General features: G+C 42.9%; 1 protein-coding gene across 4 annotated transcripts in view; it reads left to right on the plus strand.

Annotated features, from left to right (window-relative positions):
- DDR1 (discoidin domain receptor tyrosine kinase 1) overlaps positions 1–12246 on the plus strand; it is a 104245-nt gene that overhangs the window by 83108 nt on the left and 8891 nt on the right. For all 4 annotated transcript variants that reach the window (XM_056539108.1, XM_056539107.1, XM_056539106.1 and 1 more), the window contains exons 8-14: positions 1517–1763; positions 3416–3565; positions 4216–4373; positions 5790–6000; positions 7615–7716; positions 9509–9741; positions 11172–11299. In XM_056539108.1, coding sequence (XP_056395083.1) covers positions 1517–1763; positions 3416–3565; positions 4216–4373; positions 5790–6000; positions 7615–7716; positions 9509–9741; positions 11172–11299 — 1229 coding nt within the window. The remainder of the gene's footprint in view (positions 1–1516; positions 1764–3415; positions 3566–4215; positions 4374–5789; positions 6001–7614; positions 7717–9508; positions 9742–11171; positions 11300–12246) is intronic.

Raw genomic sequence — 12246 nt, forward strand, 5'->3', positions numbered from 1 at the left:
CAGAGGTCCCCAACCCAGTCCTCAAGGTCAGAGGTCCCCAACCCAGTCCTCAAGGTCAGAGGTCCCCAACCCAGTCCTCAAGGTCAGAGGTCCCCAACCCAGTCCTCAAGGTCAGAGGTCCCCAACCCAGTCCTCAAGGTCAGAGGTCCCCAACCCAGTCCTCAAGGTCAGAGGTCCCCAACCCAGTCCTCAAGGTCAGAGGTCCCCAACCCAGTCCTCAAGGTCAGAGGTCCCAACCCCATACTCAAGACCCATCACAAGGCCGGGATTAGTTTTTTTTGGTTGGGGGCCACTGGTATACAAAGACTAGAGGCTGCTGGGAGATGAGGACCATGTCACTTTCTCCTTATTGTTATATCCTTCTTCGGTTTGTTTGTTTTTACACGCATGATGGGTTGTAGATTTGTTCTTTGATGTCTATCTACCCATATCACCTGTACATCTCCTCCAGTTGCTTGGGCATCCTTCATGCATATAGAAACAAACACACGTGTGAATTCCTCTGGGAGACACTGTTCATTGGATACACCACAGTCGGACCCAGCAAGTGCAGTTAACAAAACCTTCTGGTTTATTTCCATGATAATACATACACAGGAACTGCTGGACAGCCTTAATACCGACGCATTTCTGGTGCCTAGACACCCTTAGTCATCATACTGTAGACTTTGTCCTCTATGTATAAAGTGATTTTTTTCCCCATCTTTTAGCACAGTGTGCCTCCCGCTGTTGCAAAACTACAACTCCTAGCATGCTGGGAGTTGTAGTTTTGCAACAGCTGGAGGCACCCTGATTGGGAAACTCAGTTCCAACAGCTATTTCTGACTATTTCTATACATTTGCTTTATCTGTAATAAGTTATTTTGTCATTTTTTCGTTCACCGTAAGTATTTTTAATTTTTATTTTGGGTGAACATTCTGGAACCTATTACTAATTTTCCAAAGAGTGATGGGTTGGGGGGGGGGGGGGGTTATCATTGTAAGGGTAGGATTTAGTTTTTGAGTGGGGGTAATGTGTATGTGTACCAAGCTTAATTAAATGGACGCACATAATTTTGCTAAATTTTGCGCAGGGACACATTTCCCGAAATTCCACTTCAGTGCAGCATTTTCTATGGTTTGCCCGTTGCGCTTTTTTTTATTTATTTTTTTAAATCAACTGGTGTGGGATGCATATCCCGTACTGGGACATCACAGTACAGACATGTGTAGACTATCACTCATGTGCAGTTGGTGAAGGCCTGAACAATGTGACCCCCGGTTTTGCCAATAGCAACCAATCGAAGCTCAGCTTTCATTTTACCACAGCTTCTTATGATATGAAAGCTGAGCTGTGATTGGTTGCTACGGGCAAAACTGGACAGATTTGGTTCCAGTCAGATCGATAAATCTGGGCCTAAGTCTAGGTATTACAAACAAAGGAGGCCCTCTGAATGGCCAAGATGGGTTATTGGTAGTAGAGCTGCATGATCGACCCATTTGAATGCGCTTTTTGATCTATTCGCTGTCCCCTCAGGTACACGCCAATAACATGCACTCCAGAGGGGTCCAAGTCTTCCGCCGTGTGGACTGTTACTTTAAGCGCACCTTGCATCTTCCCTGGGACCCCACTCCGGTCACTCTATCTCTGGCAATGGATGTCCGCGACCCAAGCGCCCGGACTGTCACCATGCCCCTGTCCGGCAGGCTGGCCAGAATCCTGCGCTGTCATTATTACTTCTCCAGCCCGTGGCTGCTCTTCAGCGAAATCTCATTTCTTTCTGGTCAGTACCTTCTATATAGGCACAGATAAGACACGGTTTGTCAGCTTCTCATAACAGCTGTTTCAAAACTACAACTCCCAGCATGCCCGGACAGCCAAAGGCTGTCCGGGCATGCTGGGAGTTGTAGCTTTGCAACAGCTGGAGGCACACTGGTTGCACTGTTATGAAATCAACTGATGCCAGAAAGTGATAAAGATTTGTGAATTACTAAATTAAAGGGGTTATCCAGGAAAAAACGTTTTTTTTTTTATATATATCAACTGGCTCCAGAAATTTTGTAAATTACTTCTATTAAAAAATCTTAATCCTTTCAGTACTTATGAGCTTCTGAAGTTAAGGTTGTTCTTTTCTGTCTAAGTGCTCTCTGATGACACGTGTCTCGGGAACCGCCCAGTTTAGAAGAGGTTTGCAATGGGGATTTGCTTCTAAACTGGGTGTTTCCCGAGACACGTGTCATCAGAGAGCACTTAGACAGAAAAGAACAACCTTAACTTCAGAAGCTCATAAGTACTGAAAGGATTAAGATTTTTTTAATAGAAGTAATTTACAAATCTGTTTAACTTTCTGGAGCCAGTTGATAATATATATATAAATATATATATATATATATATATATATATATATATATATATATTAAGTTTTTTCCTGGAAAACCCCTTTAAATGAGTACTCCAAGATCTGAAAACGTATCCCCTATCCTAAGAATAAGATAAGAGTTGTATTGCTTTGTGCGGTGGTCGACATGGCCCCTTCCTGCGGACTGCCGGGGCCCCGCACAAGAGATTGTGGTCGGACCCCCCACGGTCTGACACTTATCCCCTGTCCTTAGGATAGGGGAAATGTTTTCAGATCCAGGAGTACTCCTTTAATCCTTCCAGTATTTATCAGCTGCTGTATGCTCCAGAGGAAGTTATGTAGTTCTTTCCAGTCTGCTCTCTGCTGAAATCTCTGTCCGTATCAGGAACTGTACAGAGCAGGAGAAAATCCCCATAGCAAACCTCTCCTGCTCTGGACAGTTCCTGACACGAACAGAGGTGTCAGCAGAGAGCACTGTGGTCAGACTGGAAAGAGCTACACAACTTCCTCTGGAGCATGCAGCAGCTGAAAAATACTGGTAGGATAAAGATTTTTTTAATAGAACTAATTTACAAATCTGTATAACTTTCTGTCACCAGTTGATTAAAAAAATAAAATAAATAAACTTGTATTTAGTGTTCGGTGACTTAAAGGGGTATTCCAGGAAAAAAAAAATGTCTCCTGAAAGGGAAACAGATTTGTAAAATACTTTTATTAAAAAATCGTAATCCTTTCAGTACTTATGAGCTGCTGAAGTTGAGTTCTTTTCTGTCTAAGTGCTCTCTGATGACATGTGTCTCGGGAACTGTCCAGAATAGAAGCAAATCCCCATAGCAAACCTCTTCTACTCTGTGTAGTTCCCGAGACAAGCAGAGATGTCAGCAGAGAGCACTGTTGCCAGACAGAAAACAACAACTCAACTTCAGCAGCAGATAGTTATTGGAAGGATTAAGACGTTTTAATAGAAGTAATATACAAAGCTGTTTAACTTTCTGGAGACAGTTGATATATATCAAAAGAGTTTTTTTTCCTGGAATACCCCTTTAAATTTGTATTATTCTTTTTGTGACCCAAAGATGTTCTGGACTCATCAGAACCAGAGGACCCAAGTCCCCTCCCCCAGCCACGGGAAGCCACGCTGCAACCTCCCACAACAGAGGTGCCACAGGGAACCAGCCAGAAAACTGTGCAGACTACCGTAGGCAGCTCCAGCGAAAGTGTTCATGGTGAGAACATTATGGAAAATTCTATTACATTTTATCATTTCCAATGCAGATTCAGGTTGTTGTGGTTTATGACATCTTCACTAGTCTGGTTTTCCACACAGATGATCTTAAACCATTAAAGGGGTTGCTGAGAATAGAAACGCCACTTTTTTCTAATATTTTTTCTAATATCAGCAACTCTTTTATGTTTACATCACCTTGCTTTCTTGCTTTCTGTCTTTACATCACCTTGCTTTCTGTCTTTCTGTTTTTCATTAGTTTTTGCGGGTTTTCCGCTGCGTATTTGAAAGTGGGCGGGCTCTTCTCGGCTGTCCGTAGCAGATTCTCCACGGCGGAATTTACGCTGCAGAAAATCCGCCGCAGTCCCTACTGACTTCAATGGGGCTTGCGATGGATTTTCCGCAGCGTAAACTCCTCTGCGGGAAAATCTGCTGCGGACAGCCGAGAAGATCCCGCCCCCTTTCAAATACGCAGAGGAAAACCTGCAAAAAAATCCGCCATACGAACGTACCCTTGCTTCAGTTTATGTATTACCCTGGTCTTTTTATATATATATATATATATATATATATATATATATATATATATATATATTATATTTATATATATATATATTTTTTTTTTGTCTTTTCTATTACTTTGTGCCATAGAAGCTGTAAGTGTTAACCGGTTAAACCTACCAATTGTGAAGGACGAGAGCAGCAATACCTCTATTCTGATTGGCTGCCTGGTGGTCATAATCCTGCTCCTATTGGTCGTCATTATCCTTATTCTGTGGAGGCAGCGCTGGAAGAGATTGCTGGGGAAGGTGGGTGAAACAAAACAGTCTGCAGAAAAGTGCCCCCTGTAGGAAACTATGGAGATGCAGAAGGATGTTTCTTTAAAGGGGTACTCCCGTGGTAAACTTTTTTTTTTTTTTAAATCAACTGGTGCCAGAAAGTTAAACAGATTTGTAAATCACTTCTATTAAAAAAAATCTTAATCCTTCCAGTACTTTTTAGGGGCTGGGCTATATACTAAAGAGAAATCCAAAAAGAGATGCATTTCCTGTGATGTCCTGACCACAGTGCACTCTGCTGACCTCTGCTGTCCATTTTAGGAACTGTCCAGAGAAGAAGAAAATCCCCATAGCAAACATTTGCTTCTCTGGACAGTTCCTAAAATGGACAGCAGAGGTCAACAGAGAGCACTGTGGTCAGGACATCACAGGAAATGCATTTCTTTTTGGATTTCTCTTTAGTATACAGCCCCTAAAAAGTACTGGAAGGATTAAGATTTTGTAATTGAAGTGATTTACAAATCGGTTTAACTTTCTGGCACCAGTTGATTTAAAAAAAAAAAGTTTTTCACGGGAGTACCCCCTTTAAAGGGAATGTATTGCCTAGATTATTTTTTAGTTTTTGCCATTTAGAACCAGATACTGAAACGTGCCCTATGGACATAGACAACAATAGACAGGAGCTGTCCGATTCACATGGATTGTAAACTTTACTGGGTGTACTCTGTGACCTTTTCATTGATCATTTTACAGGGGGAGGCTGATCTGAAAGCAGCAGTTATTGTGTGTATCTCTGTGATCAATATACTAGTGCAGTGTTTCCCAACCAGTGCGCCTCCAGCTGTTGCAAATCTACAACTCTCAGCATGCCCGGACAGCCAAAGGCTGTCCGGGCATGCTGGGAGTTGTAGTTTTGCCACAGCTGGAGGCGCACTGGTTGGGAAACACTGCACTAGTGTCACCTTTTACTGTACTCCTATCTGTAATGATGTTATGGATAATAGATATAAAATGAAGATCATTCTTCTAAAATAGTGGTTACATCCTGTATCAAGCCCTGTGTGACCACCCTGCTTGGCACTGAAAATATGATGCAATGCTTACGTAAAGTAGTCTGCTAACCAATTAAAATGCTTAAACAACGTGCTATGCCCTTCTGAAGCATATATCTTGTGTGTACGCAATACAATAAACCAAAGGACCATTTTGATCCAGTCCTGTGTCAATGTGTTTTTTCTCCGTGCACGTATTATCTAATTTGGAGCAGGACATCAACCTAGAGCAGTTACTTGGAACGCATCCAAAACAATGATAAGGAGGAGACTGCTGGGAAGTTGTCTGTACAGAACAGGAAGTTTTAGCTTAGTTTTAGCCTAGTGGCTCTGACAACAGATAAATTAAGTTTTATTACGTCTTAATTTTTTTTTTTTCGCCCCATCTCTCCAGGCCCAGCACCGTCCCTCAGACAGCGATCTCACCGCCCACCTGTCCCTTCCCTCTGACACCGTAGTGATCAACAACACCCAGAACCTTTCGCTGTCGTCTAGACATGGCAGCCGCTACGAGCGCATCCTAACCTCAGAGGGGGAGTACCAAGAGCCGAACCACAACCCCCTTGCCAAGATGGCTACCCTGTGCCCAAATTCTGACGGGGCAGGTGAGTGCGAGCATGAATGGATGTGCACGACACAGGTGTGTTGTGTCTAGAGGGGTCGTATGTGTATAATGTGTGCATGTGCATAGGGGTATTACACTAAGTGCATGACTTTGTATATGTCAAGGTGAGGGAATGTAATATATTAACTATAAAGAGGTGTGGCCAGTGGATGGGGTGGGGCTTAGATAGTTTGTGACCCCCTAAATCTGTTCACATATAATATTATACAACAAAAAACGGTATGATGTTTATAGGTTGGCGTATTCTAATTAACGCCAATAAGAATTATTATTCTTTAAAATAAAAATAAATTAATTAATTAAAATAAATTTAAAAAAAATAAAAAACAGCGCCACACCTGTCCTCAGGCTGTGTATGCTATTGCAACTCAGTTCGATTAAATAGAGCCAAGTTGTAATACCGCACACAATCTGAGGACAGGTGTGGCACCGTTTTTGGAAGAAATTAGCTTCCTCGATAACCCCTCAAGGGCCCATTCACACAATGGAATCTGTCTGTAGCGGGTGCTGCCGAAATCCATTGGTGCTAAGACGGCAATTCAGTCCGTGGCGATAGTATCTGGAATTTCTCAGCTTTAAAAAATTCCGTAGTGTGAATGGGCCCTTAAAGGGGTACTCCGGTGGAAAACATTTTTATTTATTTTTTTAAATCAACTGGTGCCAGAAAGTTAAACAGAATTGTAAATGACTTCTATTAAAAAAAATTAATCCTTCCAGTACTTATCAGCTGCTGTCCACTACAGAGAAAGTTTTTTTTATTTTTTTATTTCTTTTCTGTCTGTCCACAGTGCTCTCTGCTGACACCTCTGTCCATGTCAGGAACTGTCCAGAGCAGGAGAGGTTTGCTCCTACTCTGAACAGTTCCTGACACGGACAGAGGTGTCAGCAGAGAGCACTGTGGTCAGACAGAAAAGAACAACTCAACTTCCTCTGTACTATACAGAAGCTGATAAGTACTGGAAGGATTAAGATTTTTTAATAGAAGTAATTTACGCGTACCAGTTGATTTAAAAAATAAATTGTTTTCCGCCGGAGTACCCCTTTAAGTTTCCTGATCATGTGATGGTCGCATGGGCGCACGATTCTTTACAGTACCACTATCAGAGTTCCATCTTCTGATAGGTTGTGAGCCTGTGTGATCATGTGACCAACAAGTAATCGGTTCCTATTGAATGACAGCAAGCAGAGGTCTTGAAGATAATAAAAGATTCAATACAAAATGTATAAAAATAAATCTTGCATTGTAGACAGCAGTGGTCTTCAAACTGAGGCCCTTCAGCTGTTGCAAAACTACAACTCCCAGCATGCCCGGACAGCCGTTGGCTGTCCGGGCATGCTGGGAGTTGTAGTTTTGCAACAGTTGGAGGGCCACAGTTTGGAGTCCACTGGTCTAGGGGCTTCCAATTCGCATTCAGGTATTTTTTAGTTAACTCTTTATGGGTCTTGGTGACTAAAATGGTGTTCATCGTATTAACAGACCTGTTGTGGGGTGTGATGTGTGTGCATGTGTGTTTTATTGACCTTATTCCGTGTACGCGGTGTGTCTGCATGATGATGGCGGTGTACACTATATACTCTGCATGTGTCTCTCCAGCTCTGCTGTTAAACAACCCAGCCTATGAGCTCCTGCTTTCCACCTACAGCCGGCCAATCACAGAGCCTGGTGGCGCGCAGGCTAAGCCAATCAACAGCCAGGGTAAGGGGCTGTCATTTCGGAGCTGAGCGCAAAAAACGGTCAACTCCGGTCTGTATACATATATACTCTCCATCTCACTGTCTCTATCTGTGTCTAGCATCCTAAGGACTGGAGAGTCCGTGTTTAACTATGTGTCTCATACTATCATGTTTTATGCATGCGTACAAGTACAGGGACCCATTATCCGGAAGGCTGGGACAACTTGTGACCGTCTTGGTTGTCATAGGAAAGTTTGGATCGGTCATAGACACGTTTTACAAGTTTGATTGGACATAGAGACATAGGTTTTGATGGGTCAGAGTCTCAGTGTTCAGACCCCTACTGATCATAAAAACAAGCCGGGGGAAGTTCGAGCTTAGTGCGTTCTCTCCCGGATTTGTGTCATGTGACCTGGACGGACTTACAATGAAAGTATATTGGACCATCCTGGACTGACTTACAATGTAAGTCTATGGGACTTTCCTGGACGGACTTACAATGTAAGTCTATGGGACCTTCCTGGACAGACTTACAATGTAAGTCTATGGGACCTTCCTGGACAGACTTACAATGTAAGTCTATGGGACCTTCCTGGACGACTTACAATGTAAGTCTATGGGACCTTCCTGGAGGGACTTACAATGAAAGTCTATGGAACCGTCCTGGATGGACTTACAATGTAAGTCTATGGGACCTTCCTGGACAGACTTACAATGTAAGTCTATGGGACCTTCCTGGACGGACTTACAATGAAAGTCTATGGAACCGTCCTGGATGGACTTACAATGTAAGTCTATGGGACCTTCCTGGACAGACTTACAATGTAAGTCTATGGGACCTTCCTGGATGGACTTACAATGTAAGTCTATGGGACCTTCCTGGACAGACTTACAATGTAAGTCTATGGGATCTTCCTGGATGGACTTACAATGTAAGTCTATGGGACCTTCCTGGACAGACTTACAATGTAAGTCTATAGGACCTTCCTGGACAGACTTACAATGTAAGTCTATAGGACCTTCCTGGACAGACTTACATTGTAAGTCTATGGGACCTTCCTGGACAGACTTACAATGTAAGTCTATGGGACCTTCCTGGATGGACTTACAATGTAAGTCTATGGGAGCTATGAGACCGTCTAGGTTCCTATCATCGGTTAGAGTCTGACCACTCAGACCCCAACCGATAAAAACTTTTGACATGTCTCCAGGACTCATAAAAAGTTTCTATAAATTGACAGGTACACTTTAAATGGGTACTCTGTCACAAACATCTTATCCCCTATCCAAAGGATAGGGGATAAGATGTTAGATCACGATCTCCGTGCCAGCAGCTGCGGCGTTAGGAACGCGGAAACTTGCAGCTTCCGCGTTCGAAACGTCACATCACGCCCCCTCCATTCATGTCATTGGGAGGAGGCGTGATGACTATGACGTAGCCGTCACGTCTCTTCCCATAGAAATGAATGGAGGGGCCGCAGCGGCCGCATCGACAGTCATCAGGGCAGCAGTCCTAAAACCCTGGACATGTTAGGGTCTATATTCAGCAGTATTCTTCATTGTAGGGTTGGGGAAATTATTTAGCAGCAACATCATAAGAAGTCCTTTGACCCTAAGGGGCACTTGCCAGTCTTTTCGCTGATAATTGTCCCTATACTTGTAAGATTACATTGTAAGGTGACGTTTTTTTTCTTCTCTTCTGCTTCTATTTATCATTCTCCTTCACTGTCTCTCAGATTATTATATCTCTTTATTTCGCTCCTGACTATTTCTGCTCATCTTCCTCTTTGGCCTTCTTCCTTCTCTCTCTCCAGATGGTGGCTACAGAGAACTTGGGACCCCTAAGCTGCCCATGGTGGTCCCCCCAAGTGTCCCTCACTATGCAGAAGCCGATATAGTTACCCTGCAGGGGGTGACAGGGGGTAATACCTACGCTGTGCCTGCCCTGACCGCTGACACTCTCACCTCCAAAGAGCTGCCCCTCAGCAAATTCCCCCGTGGGCACCTTCTATTTCGGGAGAAGCTGGGGGAAGGGCAGTTTGGGGAGGTAAGTTGTCTTCACTGTAAAGGAATCTATTAATATATTTGTGTTATCCTGTCTGTCCTCCTTTCATGTCGCCCCTTTCATGTACTTGTAGTCCGCTTTTGTTTGTTTATTGCTTTTATAACCCTTTTTAATCCTATATATTGTGTTTTTTACACCAAACTGAGACTTGCCGACGTGTTGTTTTTGTTCACCGCTTTGATGTTTCTGTCACTTGACCTTCCTTTTATCGACATGTCCCTGTCAACCTGTCTATAATTTCTTATTGGCCACCTACGGACTTTGGGGGAGATTTATCAAAACCTGTCCAGAGGAAAAGTTGCTGAGTTGCTCATAGCAACCAATCAGATCACTACTTTCATTTTTGAAAAGGCCTCTGAAAAATGAAAGTAGCGATCTGATTGGTTGCTATGGGCAACTCAGCAACTTTTCCTCTGGACAGGTTTTGATGGATGTTCCCCCCTTATTCTTCTCTCTTCTCTAAATTTAGGTCTAGGAAAATCTGATTAATAAAGCTGTCACATGACTGCCACCAAGCTTCATGTCTGCCGGCCCGTCTGATTTCTACTGATATACTATGGGCTACCAGTATAAGTGCCAAACTATAGGATAGAAAAGGACGATAAAGCTTGGAAGTAGTCACACCACCATAGTTTTCATCTTCTATAGCCATATTAAAGGGGTACTCCGGTGATGTCAGCAGAGAGCTCTGTGTTCCAAAAAGAAAATTATTTTCTCTGTAGTATTCAGCAGCTAATAAGTACTGGAAGGATTAAGATTTTTAATAGAAGTAATTTACAAATCTGTTTAACTTTCTGGCACGCACCAGTTGATTTAAAAAAAAAAAAATTCCACCCGAGTACCCCTTTAATCAGAAAATCCCTTTTCTCATGAAGAAGACAATCCCCCTTAACAAAGTCGTTAGAGATGAGCGAATTTACAGTAAATTCGATTCGTCACGAACTTCTCGGCTCGGCAGTTGATGACTTATCCTGCATAAATTAGTTCAGCTTTCAGGTGCTCCGGTGGGCTGGAAAAGGTGGATACAGTCCTAGGAAAGAGTCTCCTAGGACTGTACCCACCTTTTCCAGCCCACCGGAGCACCTGAAAGCTGAACTCATTTATGCAGGAAAAGTCATCAACTGCCGAGCCGAGAAGTTTGTGACGAATCGAATTTACTGTAAATTCGCTCATCTCTAAAAGTCGTCTTTCTTATATACTATAAAAGTGTTTCCCAACAAAGATGCCTCCAGCTGTTGCAAAACTACAACTCCCAGCATGCCCGGACAGCCGTTGGCTGTCCGGGCATGCTGGGAGTTGTAGTTTTGCAACAGCTGGAGGCACATTAGTTGGAAAACACTGTCTTATTGCATACGCTACAGAGCTATCCTGTCACTGACTCCATTTTGTATAACATTGTGATATGTCTCCAGGTTCATCTGTGTGAGGTTGTGAATCCCCAAGAGCTGCCGGTTCTCCAGTTCCCATTCAACATGCGCAAAGGGCAGAGTCTTCTTGTGGCGGTGAAATTACTTCGGGCCGATGCCAATAAAAATGCCAGGTAATTTAGTACCCACTAAGCTGCACCCATCCTCTAACTCAATGCGCTCGTATTAGGACTGGCACCAAATGTTAGGCTGGGTTCGCACTACGTTTTTGCCATACTGTTTTCAATCCGTTTTTCTAAAGAAAACCGTATGGCAAAAAAACGGATGGAACAGTATGGAAAAAAGTAAACGTTATGCGTTTTTAAACAGTATACTGTTTTTAAAAGTGCATGCAGTTCCGTCAGTTTTTATTTAAAAAAAAAACATATGTTTTTGGAAATTTTGTCCATTTTTAATGGGAGGGGTCTTGGGTGGGGACTTTAGGATTCAAATGCGCATGTGCAAAGTAAAAACGTACACGTTTTTCCCGTATGGAACCGTATACATGTGCGTTTCCCATTGACGTCCATGTTTAAAAAAAACGTATGCGGTTGCAGTACAGTTTTTAAACCGGAGACAAAATTGTGGTCAACCACGGTTTTGACTCCGGTTTAAAAACCGTACTGAAACCGCATATGTTTTCTTTTAACATGGACGTCAATGGGAAACGCACATGTATACGGTTCCATACGGGAAAAACGTATACGTTTTTACTTTGCACATGCGCATTTGAATCCTAAAGTCCCCACCCAAGACCCCTCCCATTAAAAATGGACAAAATTTCCAAAAACATGTTTTTTTTTTAATAAAAACTGACGAAACTGTATGCACTTTTAAAAACAGTATACTGTTTAAAAATGCATACGGTTTACTTTTTTCCATACTGTTCCATCCGTTTTTTTGCCATACGGTTTTCTTTAGAAAAACGGATTGAAAACAGTATGGCAAAAACGTAGTGCGAACCCAGCCTAACATCCCATGTTTCCTCAATAGCTGCCCCCCAGCCTTAGTATTCCCATAATGCATCTGATTTCCTGTTGGCATTGCCCATCGATTTCCCTCATCCAATTGCCCCATTAGG

Source organism: Hyla sarda, chromosome 9 (assembly GCF_029499605.1).
Source record: "Hyla sarda isolate aHylSar1 chromosome 9, aHylSar1.hap1, whole genome shotgun sequence".
Classification (NCBI taxonomy): domain Eukaryota; kingdom Metazoa; phylum Chordata; class Amphibia; order Anura; family Hylidae; genus Hyla; species Hyla sarda.